General features: G+C 31.2%; 2 protein-coding genes across 2 annotated transcripts; one reads left to right on the forward strand and one right to left on the reverse strand.

Annotated features, from left to right (window-relative positions):
• The first annotated feature begins 659 nt into the window (after positions 1-659).
• LOC120090103 (BTB/POZ domain-containing protein At5g03250) lies at positions 660-3,510 on the forward strand. The gene is made up of 4 exons (XM_039047610.1): positions 660-986; positions 1,155-1,224; positions 1,309-2,529; positions 2,818-3,510. Exons 1-4 carry the CDS (start codon positions 928-930, stop codon positions 3,334-3,336), a joined length of 1,869 nt encoding a protein of 622 aa, XP_038903538.1. The 5' UTR covers positions 660-927; the 3' UTR covers positions 3,337-3,510.
• Positions 3,511-4,349: 839 nt separating this feature from the next.
• LOC120090227 (cytokinin riboside 5'-monophosphate phosphoribohydrolase LOG3-like) lies at positions 4,350-8,326 on the reverse strand. The gene is made up of 7 exons (XM_039047783.1): positions 7,909-8,326; positions 7,271-7,368; positions 7,103-7,133; positions 6,387-6,486; positions 5,080-5,150; positions 4,816-4,959; positions 4,350-4,699 (listed from the first exon to the last, which is right to left on the reverse strand). Exons 1-7 carry the CDS (start codon positions 8,038-8,040, stop codon positions 4,607-4,609), a joined length of 669 nt encoding a protein of 222 aa, XP_038903711.1. The 5' UTR covers positions 8,041-8,326; the 3' UTR covers positions 4,350-4,606.
• Between the last annotated feature and the right edge of the window lie 7,679 nt (positions 8,327-16,005).

Consider the following 16,005-nt stretch of genomic DNA (forward strand, 5'->3'; position numbering starts at 1 on the left):
ATTGAATTATAAATATAGGAGTAAGTTATTAAATATTGACATTGAAGACAATAATTTGCACTCGGTTAGAATAACGATCATGCTAAACATAGTATGTCAAAACAAGAAAAAGACATTTGCCAACAGCAATATTGTAGTAGTTCCTTTCAATAATTTCTTCGTTGTTCTCTGACATGGTTAGCTGTTAATTTCTTATTGTAAAACTATATAAAAATGTTGTTCAATTTTGCTATTTATTTAAAAAAATATTCGCATTCTTTCAAAAATTGCAACACTATCCTTTTCATTTCATAAATGTTCCAAAACTACAATTGAACTTTTAATCCTGTACAATATTGGACAAAACTTAGAACCTAAAGTGGTGCAATAACGACCTAGAATAAACATTGATGCTATCACATAATTTCAGGTGACGGTCACAACATTCAAAGTTTCGATTTTTATTTAACATTTTTTTACTTTAAAGGTAATTTTGAAAATGTTCGAAATATCAATCGTAATTTTTAAATTAATATGACTACTTGTTTTTAAATAAAAGGACACAATTAAAACAAATATATATATCCTTTTTTATTTTGCCACTTTTTAAAAAACAAAGTAGGAATATTATTTGATAAAGTTTAAAGTAAGGAAATTTCTCTTCATTGTTCATGATAATTTTAAAGACAAGATGCCTGGTAAATGTAGAAAGTTCGCCATTGGAAGCGCTCTCCATTTTTACACTCACTTCTTGCTTTAGACTCGCTAACTACTTCTATTCACACATTCTTACGATCATCTAGGAATTATGATTACATTTCTAAATCTCTGTCATTTTCTTACAATCTCCCCTTTTTCCCTTCTCCTTCTCCTCCATAATCTCTTCTTACATTCCCCTTTTCCCCAATTTCTCTTCATGTTTTGATTCTTCTCTTCCGATCACCAGCCATGGCAACCATGAAATTAGGCGTAAAACCCGAGGCATTTCATCGTGAAGGCCAAACTTGGTACCCCTTTTTGTTATTTTGATTCAAAATGTTGCTTCTCATGATTGCATTGTCTGTTGGCTGATGATTGATTTTGTAATGCCAATTTATATGATTCTGCTTTTAATTTTGACCCATTTGATTTGATTTGATTTGATTAATCTTTTTGGTTCTCTTCAATCCTGTTAGGCTTTGCTCAAGTGGGTTACCTAGCGATGTGGCAATTGAAGTTGGAGATATGTCTTTTCATCTCCATAAGGTCTGTTTGTTTTGTATTTGTATGAGTTTTTTCGTTCCAAAGCATTTAAGTAGTTTTTCATCTCTGTTTTGGTGTTTATTGCAGTTTCCTTTGCTTTCTAAAAGTGGGTTTCTAGAGAAGCTTATAGAACAGCTTCCTACTGAGGATGAATCTGGCTGTGTGCTGAAACTTCATGATATTCCTGGTGGTGCTAAAGCATTTGAACTTGTTGCTAAATTTTGCTATGATGTTAAAATAGAGCTCAATTCTTTGAATATAGTTAGCCTTAGATGTGCAGCTGAATACCTACAAATGACTGAAGAGTATGGAGAAGGGAATTTGATTTCTCAAACAGAGGTTTTCCTTAATGAGGTCTTTGGTCATTGGACAGATACAATTAAAGCTCTTGAAACTTGTGAAGAAGTAGGATCATATGCAGAAGAAGTTCACATTGTGTCAAGGTGTATTGATTCATTGGCTATCAAAGCTTGTGCAGACCCACAGCTGTTCAATTGGCCAATGAAGGGGCAGGAGAATGCCCAAAGCCCCAATGGGACTGTACTATGGAATGGGATTTCTTCAGCCACGAAGCCGCAACCAACAGGCGATGACTGGTGGTACGAGGACGTCTCATTTCTTAGATTTCCCCTATACAAGCTTTTGATTTTGTCTGTTGAAGCTAAAGGATTGAAGTCTGAGAATATAGCTGCATCATTAATACATTATGCTAAGAAGAATATCCCTTTGATCAACAATCAATCAAGTTTCAATGATGTGAATCATGTTGGGTCAGGAATCACAGCTTCTACAAATTCTGAGGCAGATCAAAGGGTCCTGCTTGAGGAGCTTGTGGGCTTACTACCAAGTGTAAAGGGTGTCACCACAACCAACTTTCTGCTTAGGCTTCTTAGAACTGCTATGATTTTGCATGCTAGTCCATCATGTAGGGAAATTTTGGAGAAAAAAGTAGGAAGTCAATTGGATCAAGCTTTGCTTGTTGATCTACTCATACCAAACATGGGATATACAGTGGAAACTCTTTATGACATAGATTGCATTCAGAGAATTCTGGATCATTTCATGTCTATATACCAGGCTCCAACTGCATCTTCTCCTTGCATAGTTGAAGAAGGACAGATGGTCAGTGGAACGGATACACTCACCCCGATGATGATGGTGGCCAATCTAGTGGATGGATATCTTGCAGAAGTAGCTCCAGATGTGAACCTGAAGTTGCCAAAATTTCAGTCCCTTGCTGCTGTGATCCCTGATTATGCCAGGTCATTGGATGATAGAATTTATCATGCCATTGATGTATACCTAAAAGTAAGATTTATTTTACCCCACTGGCATATGATTAATTGCTTTTACATCAACTTGACTTAGATTCTGAGTATTTCTTCACCTTGCTGCATATAATCCAATTCCTAGAACTGAAACTAATCTACTTTAGCTTGTAGATATTGACATTGTAATATGCTTAAAGGAGAATGAAATAACAGTGTAGATCCTACTAAATAGCCATTCATCTAATCTCAGGTCATGGGCTGATGATATACTGGGGTGTTTGGTTCTCAATCTTTAATGGCTGATGGTACTTTACAACTTGTTCAGGCCCATCCTTGGCTTTCAGATTCAGAAAGGGAGCAACTATGTAGATTGATGAATTGCCAAAAGCTGTCTTTAGAAGCCAGCACGCACGCGGCGCAGAATGAGAGGCTACCTCTTCGAGTAATCGTCCAAGTTCTTTTCTTCGAGCAGCTTCGACTTCGCACATCAATCTCTGGTTGGTTTTTTGTTTCTGAGAGTCTCGAGAACTCACAACATCCGAATGGAAACCTTGGACTTCCAAAGAATGATTGTTCTAAGCCAATGGAGACTGCTGCACAAGAGGGAGAAGGGGGTAGAAAGGATGTAAAAGAGAGAGTTTCAGAGCTTGAAAGGGAGTGTTTAGGAATGAAAATGGAGCTTGAGAAGCTGGTTAAGACAAAGAAAAGTTGGAGTCTTCTTCCAAAAAAACTTGGTTTTAGAAGAAAATCACAGCCTTGCATCCCGAAGCCAGATGATATACTGGAACAGACACCCTCTGTCAGTGCTCCACAAAATAATGAAAATGGAGATTTGGGTCAGTGAGTAGTTGAGTAGTTTGTTCATAGATGGATCAAATTAATCACTCTCTAGTGTAGAATACTCTTAAAAGCAACTACCGATTTTTTTAATTTATTTTTATTTTTTTCACAGATTTTAAAAGATTGTAAGAGTGTTTCGAGGGAAACAAATACAGAATTCAAAAGTTCTGTTTGATAACCATTTGATTTTTAATTTTTTGTTTTTAAAATTAAACTTATAGACACTACTTATATTCTAAACTTTGTTCTTTTGTTATCTTCTTTTTACCAATGATTTAAAAAACAAGTCAATTTTTGAAAACTATAGAAGTTTCTTTTAAAAATTTATTTTTGTTTTTGAAATTTAGTTAAAAATTTAACCATTATACTTAAAGAAAGATGTAAATCATTACAAGAAATGTGTAGTAAATATACTTAATTTTTAAAAATAAAAAACTAAATGAAATGATTTCTAAATGTGATCTAGATTTTTTAATTAAATTTTATGCTTTTAAATATGTGGTTGGGAGCAGATTTCGGATCTAAATTATGGTTTAAAATATATTTAATAATATATTTAAAAAATCATAAAAACTAATGATGATTACCGACTTATATTATGTTGAATATTTTCATGAATTAATTAAAGAACATGTTTTATGCTATAAAATCTGTATCTTTATTATTTTATTATACCATATATTTTATAGTATATTATTTTTATACATATTTTAATTCCACTAAAACGTAACAAGTTTATAATATGAATTCAAGTTTTCATTTTATTTAATTTTTAAATATAATTTTGAATTATGAAAAACAAATTCAAAATCTTAAAGCACTGAAAAAACATTTAGTTGAATTCAAATTTCCACTATTTGGGTCACAAAATAAATAAATAAAAAAAAATTCTAAAAGCACATTTATCAAACACATATTTACTAAATTGAGTGAATCCAAAAATACCACAAACAAAATTCAAATTGGCTGTAGAAAAGGAACTAATAATACCAAAAAAGTCCAAAGAAACGATGATAGTTTATCCTAATCCTACAGCATCACAAAATATATTTATATATGATATAAGTTGCCATAGAAGATGGTAATTTTCATCAGAGAATCCTATACTTACAGCTTTCCAAGGATATAAGAAGTTTCAACATTTAAATGTAGAGGCTTTTTCATAAATTGACATTCGAAATGGAGTAATTTACAAAAAAAGGGGAAAAAAATTCCTCCACAAAATAGGAAATAATAGCCTCCATTTGCAAAAATTTCTTCACCATCTTCAGAAATCACCTGGAGATATCACAATTTTGAGGGTAGCCAAGCTGCTCTATCTCCCAACTCAGCTTTGAAGCAACTCTTTCATGGCATGGCACATACTCCTGACAACGGTCAACACAAAAGTGAACAAACAAACACAGGATTGGTTTAAATTCTCTAACAAGTTACAAAGAACAGGATATATGCTATGCTTTATAGTTCTGGTATATCATAATACCTCCAACTTCTTCACTAGCTCTTTTGCCGATGGCGCTGATACGATAATTTGACGCGCACTTGGACTTACGAATCCTTCCTCCACAGCTTTATCAATAAATGACAGTAATGAATTGTAGTACCCATCAACATTCAATAGCCCAACCTGGAGATTTTAGTGTTCATTTTGTTCATATCAGTAATTGTTTCAGCTCCAATCACAGCATAGGGAAAAGTAAGGCTAAACGGATGGAATATTTGAATAAGAAAAAGAAGGAACACAGACTGGCTTGTCATGAATTCCCAACTGAGCCCAGGTTATGACTTCAAGTAGTTCTTCCAGAGTCCCATAGCCACCTGCATGCATTCATACTAGTGGATGAAAGAATTCAACATATCAATATGAATCTCCTTTCTATGCTTCTGGCTACCAATATCGTATGACAATATTGAGGTGCAAAATGATGCGGATGATCCATTTCCTGTTAAGCTGTGATGATTTGGGGATTTTTTGATTGAATCGCTACTTTAGTTCTTAAACTTTGATGATGGTATATATATTTTCTTGATTATTTTTTTATTTAAAAAAAAAAAAAAAAAAAACCCAATAATATTCTTGAACTCTGAGATGTGGTTCTATGTAATCTTTGACTTCAACATCAACATTATTGATTAGATGATGATTGAAAGCCACAGATTTAGATTTGCGGTTGAAGTAGAGAAGGAGAATATTTTGACAACAAATCTGTGAACGTTTATATATTAGGAAGGAAAATATATTGAAATTTTAAAAAGAAACAATTGGGAATAAGAGTTTTCAAAGAAGGAACATAATAGTTCCCTATAGTTAGTAAGGACCATTTGAGCAAAGTGAGTCAAAGTAGCCTTTTCTTAAACCGTACATGGCAGAGGCAGAGCTAGTGAAGCTAGGATCAGATTTTGGAAAAAAAACATAGCTGCCCACAGCTGATACTATTTAAGAAAATATCTTTTTCAGTGTCTGATATTGATAGGTCAATGATGGTTTCATTAAACCATGGCTGCCCACAGCTGCTATAAATGCACAATGCCATCAATACAGATAGTGACATAATTTGTTTGGGAAAAAGTTTAGTAACGCGGAGATATTTGGAATTGAATTTGATTGATCAGTAAAACAAAGAAGGGTTATAGAAAGACAGTCACCGAAAGCAGAATCATAAGGTTAATTTATGGAAAAAAGGGAATAAGATGACGATTGCGTGTTTTGGTTTACAGGAGGGAACAAAAGGAGGATAAAGAGGTAGAAGGCTTTTTAGAGCTTTGACTGACTGTCAGACAACATAGCTCAATTGTTTTGTTTGTTTTTTATGTTTCTGAGATGCTATGATAGAAACTTAACAGTCTTAAGTAAAAAGAAAGAAAAAAAGAAGGGTGGGGGGAAGAGGGAAGTTTTGAAAGAGAAATTAATGATGGGGTTTTGGTCAATGTTGAATGGCAAAATGAGTAAAAGCAAAAGGAGGTGATGGACACTTTTGTTTTGATTAAGAGCGTATACACTTAAGAAGTTATAGTGCAAGTGGGAAATGTGAAGTGCAGGCTTTACATACTCACCTGGCAATGCAATAAAAGCATCTGAATGCTTTGCCATCTCTGCCTTCCTTTGATGCATATCTGCCACTGCTTTCACTTCCCCTACAGTTTCACCAGTCAACTGTAAAAGGAAACCATGTAATAGAATAGGTTAGAGAGAAAGAGAGAGAGGGAGTTTAGGAGAGAAAAAAATGATAGGGTTTGTAGGAAAAAGGAGATTAAATCCAAAAACTTTTGATCCAGAGATAATATAATCTCTAATTTCTGTAGTTGTTATGACATGAGATGAATAAAAAATGAAGAACAAAAAATTAAAAATCTTCATGAATCAGTGGAAGGTTGAGAGATGGTTTTAGAAAGGATCAGAGAGCTACAAGTTCTAACTACAGTGAAGGCAGTAACATGGATAAGGCTTCCAAGCATAACCAAAAAAACACAGATCTTGAGCCACATAGAAGAATGTACTAGAAAAAGAACTAATAAATGAGAGAGAGAAACAGAGAGAGAGAGGATAAAGACAGGGAAAAAAGAAGATGACAAAAAAACTAAGAAAATACTAAAAAGCAGAAGTAAGTGGGGAAAGTATCCGAAAGAAGAATGAGTTGGAATAAATAAATGAAAAATCAGATTAAAAAAAAAAAAGAAAAAGAAAAAGAAGAAGAGTAATTTCTTTTAATATAACTAAATAAGTAGAGAAAAAGGTTGGAGACTTTATGAGACTGCTAGCACAGACATACCTCTCGAGGCATGAGTGTCTTGGGTATAACTCTGGACCAGAACAGTAACATGACAAAAGTCAGTAGTGAAATTGTAACGTTGAAGAAACCCAAAAATAGAATCACAAAAACAACCTTAAAGGGACCATATGGAAGTAATTTTTTTTTTTAAAAAAAATGGGGGCATACCCAATGACATGCCGACCGCCATCATGAACAGCTTGTGAGATTAAACCCATCAGTCCTATGCTGCCCCCACCGTAAACCAGATCAATGTTCCTCGAAACCTTAAAAACAACAACACAAAAACCAAACTCGTCATCTTAATAACTTGAGAGTTACATTTTATGAAATGGGATTCTTTCCCTTTACTTTGAATGTATGAATGAGAAACCCATTTGGATGAAATTTCAGAAGAAACAAAGAAACAAACTGTAACGGTGTAACCCAACTGAGATCATGCATTTTCTTTGCAGTTCAAGTTTCTAATGAGAAAGGCGAGAGGAAATATAAAAGTTGGGGAAGATTTTAGTCAAAATAAGTGAAGGGTCATGATGACGCATAATCACAAACACGTTGTGTACACAATCACAAGGCATCCCAACTGAACATCAATGGAAGACAGAGAAAACAAAGGGATTGATTCTTTGGATCATAAGAATTCAAAACAAAAAATATAGATGCAAAGTTCACCAAAAAGTGAAGGAAAGAACAATCTATGCAACATCAAATACAAAACACCCCCAATAATTATTTGAACAGAGAAATGGGAAATGGATCAACAATAGAGTAAAAGAGAAGAGAGCAAGATTTTTTTTTTTCTTTACCAATTCCTTGCCAAGTTCAATGGCGGAATCTTGGTAGCTTCTCTTCTTGCCTTGACTACTTCCACAGAACACACAAATCCTCCTGAACCTGGATTGCGGCTTCATTTCATGATTCACAATCAAACCCTCCATGTGTTTTCTTGTTATGCTCTGTTCGGATTGAGTTAAACAAAGTTTTGGAGTGGAATCAGAAAACAGAGCATGTAATAGCTTGGTTTTCGTAGTGGGTGTTTGAGAATGCTCCCCCAATAGAAATCAAGTGACAGTGAACGCAAACAAAAAAAAGGGTAAAAAGAAAAAGAAAAAGAAGAACAGAGAGAAGAAAAGTGAGGGACTCTGTTTTTCTTTTCAGTTTCTGTAAGGACGGAAGTTTTGTGTGTGGGGAATTTGGGAGAAATTGGTGGAGCAGCCCTTTGCTCTGCTTACCATTGGCTTTTCTTTTTTTATAATAAACAAAAAAATATATATTTCAATTTCATACATCTTCGCACGTGCGTACCTCACGCACGCTTTTGCGTCATCTTCACACAAACAAACTCATGCTTCTAAAGTTAAATTCTTCTTCCCACGCTCCTTCATTTTTAATTTATGGGAAATTTAATTGTTTAGCTCAACAAATAATGCCATTAATTAAATATAATTAAACACCTTATTGAATTTGGACTATTATCCTATGCATGCAACCCTCTTTTGTTATGGAGTAATANACAATATACAGAATTAAAGATTCATACCTTAGAATTTTTGGTTGAGAATACATGTTTTATATCAATCGAACTATACCAATATATATAATTTAATTTATTTAAAAAAGTTACCGAAGAATAAATTTTTAGTAGACAACGAGTTACACAAAAATAGATATAGATGAAACAACACCTAAACTTTCCTTGAATTTTGTGTAAGGAGAGTGTAATATGTTTCTTTAGTTTTTATTTGATTCATAGGTTTCAAACTATTATCCTTTTAGTCTTTACATTTTGAATTTTGATTTCCATTTAATTCTTGAATTTCAAAATGTTACAATAAACACAATGCCAGTTGAGCTACGCTCTTGTTGGCATCATTTAACTTTTAGTGCTCAATAGATATTCACTTTCAATATTCTATATTATAGTTAATTTAAAATAATTACGGAGTCAAAGTTTAGAATTAATTTTAATAGTGATAAAAAAATTTAATTAATTATAATTCATTTATTCATTTAAATTAATTAATAGACTTAACACTTAAGACTAAAACGTTGACAAATCCCATTTTTGTTGTTCATACGAGTCTACGGTGGTTCATGATGCAAGGAGTATTTTGGAAGCGCGGTTGTCGGAGTTCTTGGATGGTGAGGGAGGTTGGAGGTGGCCTACAATGTCTTAGGAGCTGCTTGAGATATGGGGTTTTATCCAAGCAGTGGGGCCTAGGGTGAGGGAAGAGGATTATTGGGTTTGGGTGTCGGATGCTAGTGGTCGATTTTCTATCACTAGTGCTTGGAAGAGTATACGTCCTTGTCGTCCTAGGGTGTCTTGGGCTGGTATTTTGTGGGCGGGAGTGGTATTCCACGTCACTCCTTCTGTGCGTGGTTAGCAGTAAGAGATAGGTTGGGTACGCAGGATTGGTTGAGGAGTTGGGGTGTGTTGTCAGAGGGGTGTCTTATGTGTGGGAGGTGTGGAGTCGCGGGATCATTTATTTTTTGAGCGTGGGTTTGGGAGAGAGGTGTGGTCTAGTGTGTTGCGTCAATTGGGTTTGACGCATCGGGTGACTGGTTGAGATGTAGAGTTGAGTTGGTTGTGTCAAGTGGGGTCGGGTAAGAGGATGCGTAGTAAGTTGTTCCGTGTTTTCTAGTGTGCATCCATATACTACATCTGGAAGCGTAATCGGCGGCTGCATGGAGGTCGACCGAGGTCAGTGTCTACTCTGTTTCACCTTATGGTCTCTACGGTTCGTGCTCGTGCGACTTCTTGGCGGGTTGATCTTCTTGGTCTTATCTAGTGTGTGTACGAATGTTGTTTACTTTTGAACTTCACGTTGTTCTCTATTTTGCTGTAGCCCCTAGTTTGTGGGGCTTTGAGTTCTTTTCTCTGCCTTTCTTCTTGGTGGTTTGCAAGTTTGCGTCTATGTGTTGGTTTTGTTCTGATCTTATCCTGTTGGCTTTGTTTTAGTTTTATTGCCTCTTGGTTGCTTTGATGCCTTGATTCCGAGCTGTGGGACCTGTTATATAATAAAATTCTAAAAAAAATCCCATTTTTGTTGAGGACATTTTTTCTAAGACAATTTTATTCTCTCCCTCTCCCATTTTTACGATATCTTCTAGAAATTTAGATTTGTTTTATTATTATTTTTTTTTCACCAATCATGATTTTTCACTACTGATTCCTCAAAGATTTAGTATCTTTAGTTTAAAAATATTTGTTTAAATATTAAACAAAAATCTTATAACACATTTAATAACCATTTTATTTTTTTGTTTTTGTTTTTTTAAAAGTAAGTCTATAAACATTATTTTTATTTCTAAATTTTTTCATTTATTATATATTTTTTTACTAATGATTTAAAAAGCGAGCCAAAATTTGAAAAATAAAAAAAGTAACTTTTAAAAAATTATTTTTATTTTTAAAATTTAACTAAGAATTCAACCATTATACTTAGTAACGATGTGAATCATGATAAGAAATAGAGAAAAATACAATTTAACTTTTTTTAAAAAAAACAAAATGGTTACCAAACGAGATATTAATTATTATTTGTTGTCTCTATCAATAAATAAATCATTTCTCCAAATTTTCATTATTTTTTTCCAATAAGCAACAATGAATTAAGTTACCATAGCAATCTTTACTGTTGGCAAGAGGATTTCGAGGATATCTATATACAAAATAATGTAAATAGTTCACTTATTATAGACAAATCGAGCATTGCTCAACTCGTCTACGAATTCCTATCTTCTTATTCTTTATTGTATTAGAAAAATTGCTTATTATACATCTTGTTGGAAATAATACAATGAAATGTCACAACCAGAACCATATAAACCAAATTTATGAATATGACTTAGATTACCAACTAAATAGATATAACCTCTCTAAGCAAATTTTAGGTTATATACTATATACCACAAGCTTTTTTTATCTGTTGATGCAGAAAAGCGTTGTGGATATTGAGAAAAGCGTCGGAAAAGCTCAAAAATTAGATCTACCAATCTTTTTTTTTTACGTCAACAAAAATAAACGTTGACACGATCTATTCTTGTAGTGATAGAAAAATTGACCGTATGAATTAGCAATGAAAGTGAGGATCAAATTTACATTAAAAAAAATTCTTTAATATATTTGAGAGGGATAACAACACTCTCTACATATTTTGTAACTTACATTACCTGCACTTTTAAAGGAAAGACGATAAAAAACATATTCCAACCTATTCAAAATAAATAACTTCTTAACTCGACCTTTAATTATTTATTATCTATATTTGTATTTCTTCTTTTATTGACCATTCATATGTATAAGCATTCCATAGATGCAGCTGAAAAAAAAAAGTCATTGTGACAAATTCATTTTGCGAGTCTTTTAATTTATTAAATCGTGTCTCATATCGAGATAAATGTGGTAATTTTATAGAAAAATTTATAAAATATTTTAGTATATAATGATAGTATTTTTTCAGTATAATCGAGATCATTAAGATTTAAACTAAAGATCTTGTTAAGACATTTATATCTTAATCAAGTTAGGTTGGATTTGATTAGTGTAGAATGAGTTACAAATAGAGTTTTAATATAAAATTGATAGATATTGCAAGTAAAGATAATAATACTAATAAGAATAAATTTTGGTTGAATTATGAAGGTTCTCACTAGCTTAGTAATGATAGAGTTGGTGGTGTTTATAGGGTTCTAGCTCGTTTTAACTTTAAAATGGTCAAAATCTGTAGAATTTCTCACTTTTGTAAAAGAATAGATATTTAAGTTTTGCGGTATATTTAATCCGTGGTTAATCTTAGATTTTTAGGCATCGTTTGAACATAAAAAATGATAAACTGCAAAAATCACCTCTAACATATATATATATATATGGTGATAATTGTAACTATGTCTTTAAATTTTTCATTGTGAAAATAGACTCCTCAAACTTATATATAAGTGTTGAAATTAGACTCTCAAACTTATATAATTGTGAATTATATAAGTTTGAGAGTTCAATTTTTTTCAATTGGAGATTTAATTTCTACAACAATTTTAAGTTTGAATGTTCAATTTTAACACTAATATAAATATGAGGGTTCAATGTTTACGATTGAAAGTTTGATGGTGTAATTACAATTATAATTCTAATTTAGAGTGATTTTGATAATTTGCGCAGGGGTGGAACAAATCTTAGGTATTGAGTTATGGTAAGTATTTTTTTTTTTTTTTTTCCTTCAAAGGGTGTTAGAATTCTAAGGTTTTAATTGTATTAAGTTAAAATTTTGTGATAAAAATTGATTCATATATATCCTCAAGTTCAAAGAGTAAAAAAAATTGAACATTTCTCATCATTGCTATTGTTATTATTTGTCTTCATCACTATTTTAGATTATTTTTATCATTATTTTTTCTCAATGATTTTTCTTTTCTTTTTTTTTTTTTTTAAAAAAAAGACATTCACAAAAGCTCACCTCAAACCCGCAAAGAAATCGACAAATCCAAAAATGATATCCAAGATCCAACTCAAGAAGTTAAAAGACCAATTGCACTTGACACTTTCAAAATGGAAGAATCACAAAGACCAACAGAATTTACAAAACCAGAAACATAATTGACTATGTAGTGAGCAATCCTCTTACACTCACAAGGACAAAACAAGAAGAAGACAAAACCCAACCGACTCGCCAAATCCCAGATCTCGACAATTGTATCCTTTACCTCGGTAAAATTTTTCAAGCAATTGTTTAGTAAGTTTACCACCTCCCTCGCATCAAATTCAACCATAAGGAGACGAGGGGAAGTAAACAAGAGGAGGAAAGAAAAGATAAACCGTCAACAAGCCTGAACCTCGAACAATTTTATGGGCTACTATGACGAATCATCGTGTAGTTTGCCCCTTTCAAAGATCATGCACACACTATTCAACCTATGCCACTCCGAAACAAATCTTTATTCTAAGAAGTATCAACATTCATCTTTTCCTCAGAGTGGAGTGTCATGCTCTCCAACTAGAATCAGACCTAGTGCATATTTTTTTTACAGGGGACATATTTTTTTGTACTAATTAATGTTGTTTTTAATTATGAAGGAATTAAAAAATAGGGGGTTCCAGTGAACATTAGGATATGGGTTTACTTATTGATGCTTGGGGGTTAGGCTTTGCTTTGACCAAATGTTTCTGACTTTGTTATTATTATCCTTTATAATCACTTGTCAGAAGTATGGGCTTAATTTTAATCATTCAAATTTAATTAAACCTTTTTTTTTTCAATAACCCCTCATGCTTCAAACATTGCATTATTTTATCCAGTATAAGGCCAACTCTTATTTTAATAATAATTATTAAGGATTTTGACTATCTGATAGCTATATTAGTTTTAAAAAAATATATTTGAAAATAAAGTTTGCTTATCAACCATTCTTAACTTTGTAACTTACCTTTGATATGTTGATAATGATAATGTTTTTGTTTGTTTATTGTTCTTGTTTTTAAAGTCTATTTTGAAAGAGTAGAAAATATATATTATGATGGGTTGTTTTTAAATATAGAAAAATGAATTAAAATATTTATAAGTATAATAAAATTTTACTCTCTATTGTGATATATTATGATAGACTACTATTGATCTTTATCTATGTCATTATAGAGATAAATAATAGTCTATCGCGATCTATTATGGTCTATCACAGATAAACTATGCTATTTTGCTATTATTTATTAATATTTTCAGCAGTTTTGTCATTTAAAATAATTTTTCTATTATAACTACTATTGAAAGGTTTATTATTAATAAAAATAAGGACAAATTACAAAACCACTCCTCAAATATGGTGATAATTACAATTATACCTTCAAGCTTTCAATTGTAAAACTTGAGTCCTCAAACTTATACAAATGTTATAATTTTATCCTCAAACTTACATAATTGTAGAAATCTCAAACTTACATAATGGTAGAAATTGTAACAATCATATAAGTTTGAGGGTTTTATTTTTCATTTGAGGGTTCAATTTAAACACTTATATAAGTTCGAAGGCTCAATTTTTACAATAAAAAATTTGAATGTATAATTGCAACTACTACTATACTTCCGAGGTAGTTTTCATTATTTATCTTAAAAATAAATTTAAAATATAGTTTAATTAGTGAAGACGTTAATAGTCTATTTTAAAGGTTAAAAGATCAAATGTTTATCTGCAGGCATAATGTGTTTTAGCACTTACATTATATTCTGAAACATCCATTTGGTCGTAATTTATGTTTTATTTTTAATTCCAGAATATGGATATTATTTTAAGGGACTTTTTTATATATAAAAAAATATTTAAAAATATTTATACTTTATAGCAAAAAGTTCCAAAAGTACAAAATATTTTTTAAATTTTTTGCTATAAAGGGTAAATATATTTTTTTTAATTTTTTATTTATAAGAATTTCCCTTTTATGAGTATGCACACATGGAATTTTAAAATTATATAAAATCAAATATTTTTAGGAAAACGATCTGTTGCAAATATAGTAAGCAAACCTAAATTATTAACAAATATATCATAATGCAAAATAATTTATAAATATATCAAAATTTATGTCCAATTTTTAGAATTCATTAGTGATAGACTATATCGCTAATAGAAATCTATGAGTGATAGACTCTATCACTACTTTGTAAACCAATTCAACTCAATTTAGCACATCAAATACAAACTTCCTTAACCAACTCAACTCAACTATATACTATAAACACAAACAATTGTTATCAATTATAACTTAACTTTAAGTAACAAACACAGACAATTATTACCAATTACAACTTAACTTTAAGTAACAAACACCCCTTAGATTCTCAAAATAGTTTTTATTAAGATTCAATTCGATAACTATTTGTTTTTTTTTTCTTTCTAAATAAGCTTATTTCCTTCTAATCTCTTGTAATGGTTTCTATCTTTTTCAGTTACAGACTTGAGTCATTAGCCAAATTTAAAAAACAAAAATAAGTTTTTAAAAGCTTTTTTTTTTTTTAGTTTTCAAAACTTGGCTTAACTTTTGAAAACATTGGTAAATAGATGATAAAACAAAAATTTTAGAAGTGGAACATGTGTTTATAAATTTAATTTTAAAAAGTTAAATACTTTTCTAACAATTTAGTTCTTGAACTTTGATTTGTAATGATCTAATCCCTATACTTTTAATTTTGTAACAATTTAGTCCCTGAACTTTAGTATCTAACAATTTAGTCCTTGTACTTTCAATATTGTAACAATTTAGCTCCTAACATTAAAAAAAAATTATCAAAATTAGATGCCAATTTTTAATACTTTATGATGTAAACTTTGTATTTCGTAAAAACAATTTAGTCCTTGTACTTTCAATATTGTTACAATTTAGCCTCTAACATTAAAAAAAATTATCAAAATTAGACGCCAATTTTTAATACTTTATGATGTAAATTTTGTATTTCGTAAAAACATTAAGTCTTTAATTAGCTTAATGGTTTATTTATGCATGAACTCTCGTTAAACCTTAACATTAATTTTTACAATAGAGACTAAAACGTTACAAATTTTAAAGTTCAAGGACTAGGTTGTTACATAGTAAAGTTCATGAACTAAATTATTATAAAATTAAAATATAAAGACTAAATCATTACCCACCAAAATTTAAAAACTAAATTGTATGAATGTTTGGGTACTAAAAGTGATGGATGATAAACATGGATTTTTATTTTATTTTATTTTATTTTTAATTTTTTAAATTCCATGCAGGTTGTGTTGGAAGCTAGATCCCCACCCTTTTGGGGCGCCAGGGATGAGAGGACCATTTTTCTTTTTCAACAAAAGACATAAAATGTATGGAAATTTTCTTTTATGTCTTATAATTCGGGCAAATTACTACTTTTTATTTTACTTCATGAATTAGCTGT

The sequence above is a fragment of the Benincasa hispida genome, chromosome 11 (genome assembly GCF_009727055.1).
Source record: "Benincasa hispida cultivar B227 chromosome 11, ASM972705v1, whole genome shotgun sequence".
Taxonomy (NCBI): Eukaryota; Viridiplantae; Streptophyta; class Magnoliopsida; order Cucurbitales; family Cucurbitaceae; genus Benincasa; species Benincasa hispida.

Bases quoted from the DNA above. Each gene is read 5' to 3' on its own strand.
- LOC120090103 (XM_039047610.1), top strand. From the start codon at position 928: ATGGCAACCATGAAATTAGGCGTAAAACCCGAGGCATTTCATCGTGAA. The intron at 1,225-1,308 runs GTCTGTTTGTTT...TGTTTATTGCAG, and splicing joins TGTCTTTTCATCTCCATAAG to TTTCCTTTGCTTTCTAAAAG. The intron at 2,530-2,817 runs GTAAGATTTATT...CAACTTGTTCAG, and splicing joins CCATTGATGTATACCTAAAA to GCCCATCCTTGGCTTTCAGA.
- LOC120090227 (XM_039047783.1), bottom strand. From the start codon at position 8,040: ATGGAGGGTTTGATTGTGAATCATGAAATGAAGCCGCAATCCAGGTTC. The intron at 7,369-7,908 runs GTAAAGAAAAAA...GTTGTTTTTAAG, and splicing joins TTGAACTTGGCAAGGAATTG to GTTTCGAGGAACATTGATCT. The intron at 6,487-7,102 runs GTATGTCTGTGC...TTCCTTTTACAG, and splicing joins AGACACTCATGCCTCGAGAG to TTGACTGGTGAAACTGTAGG.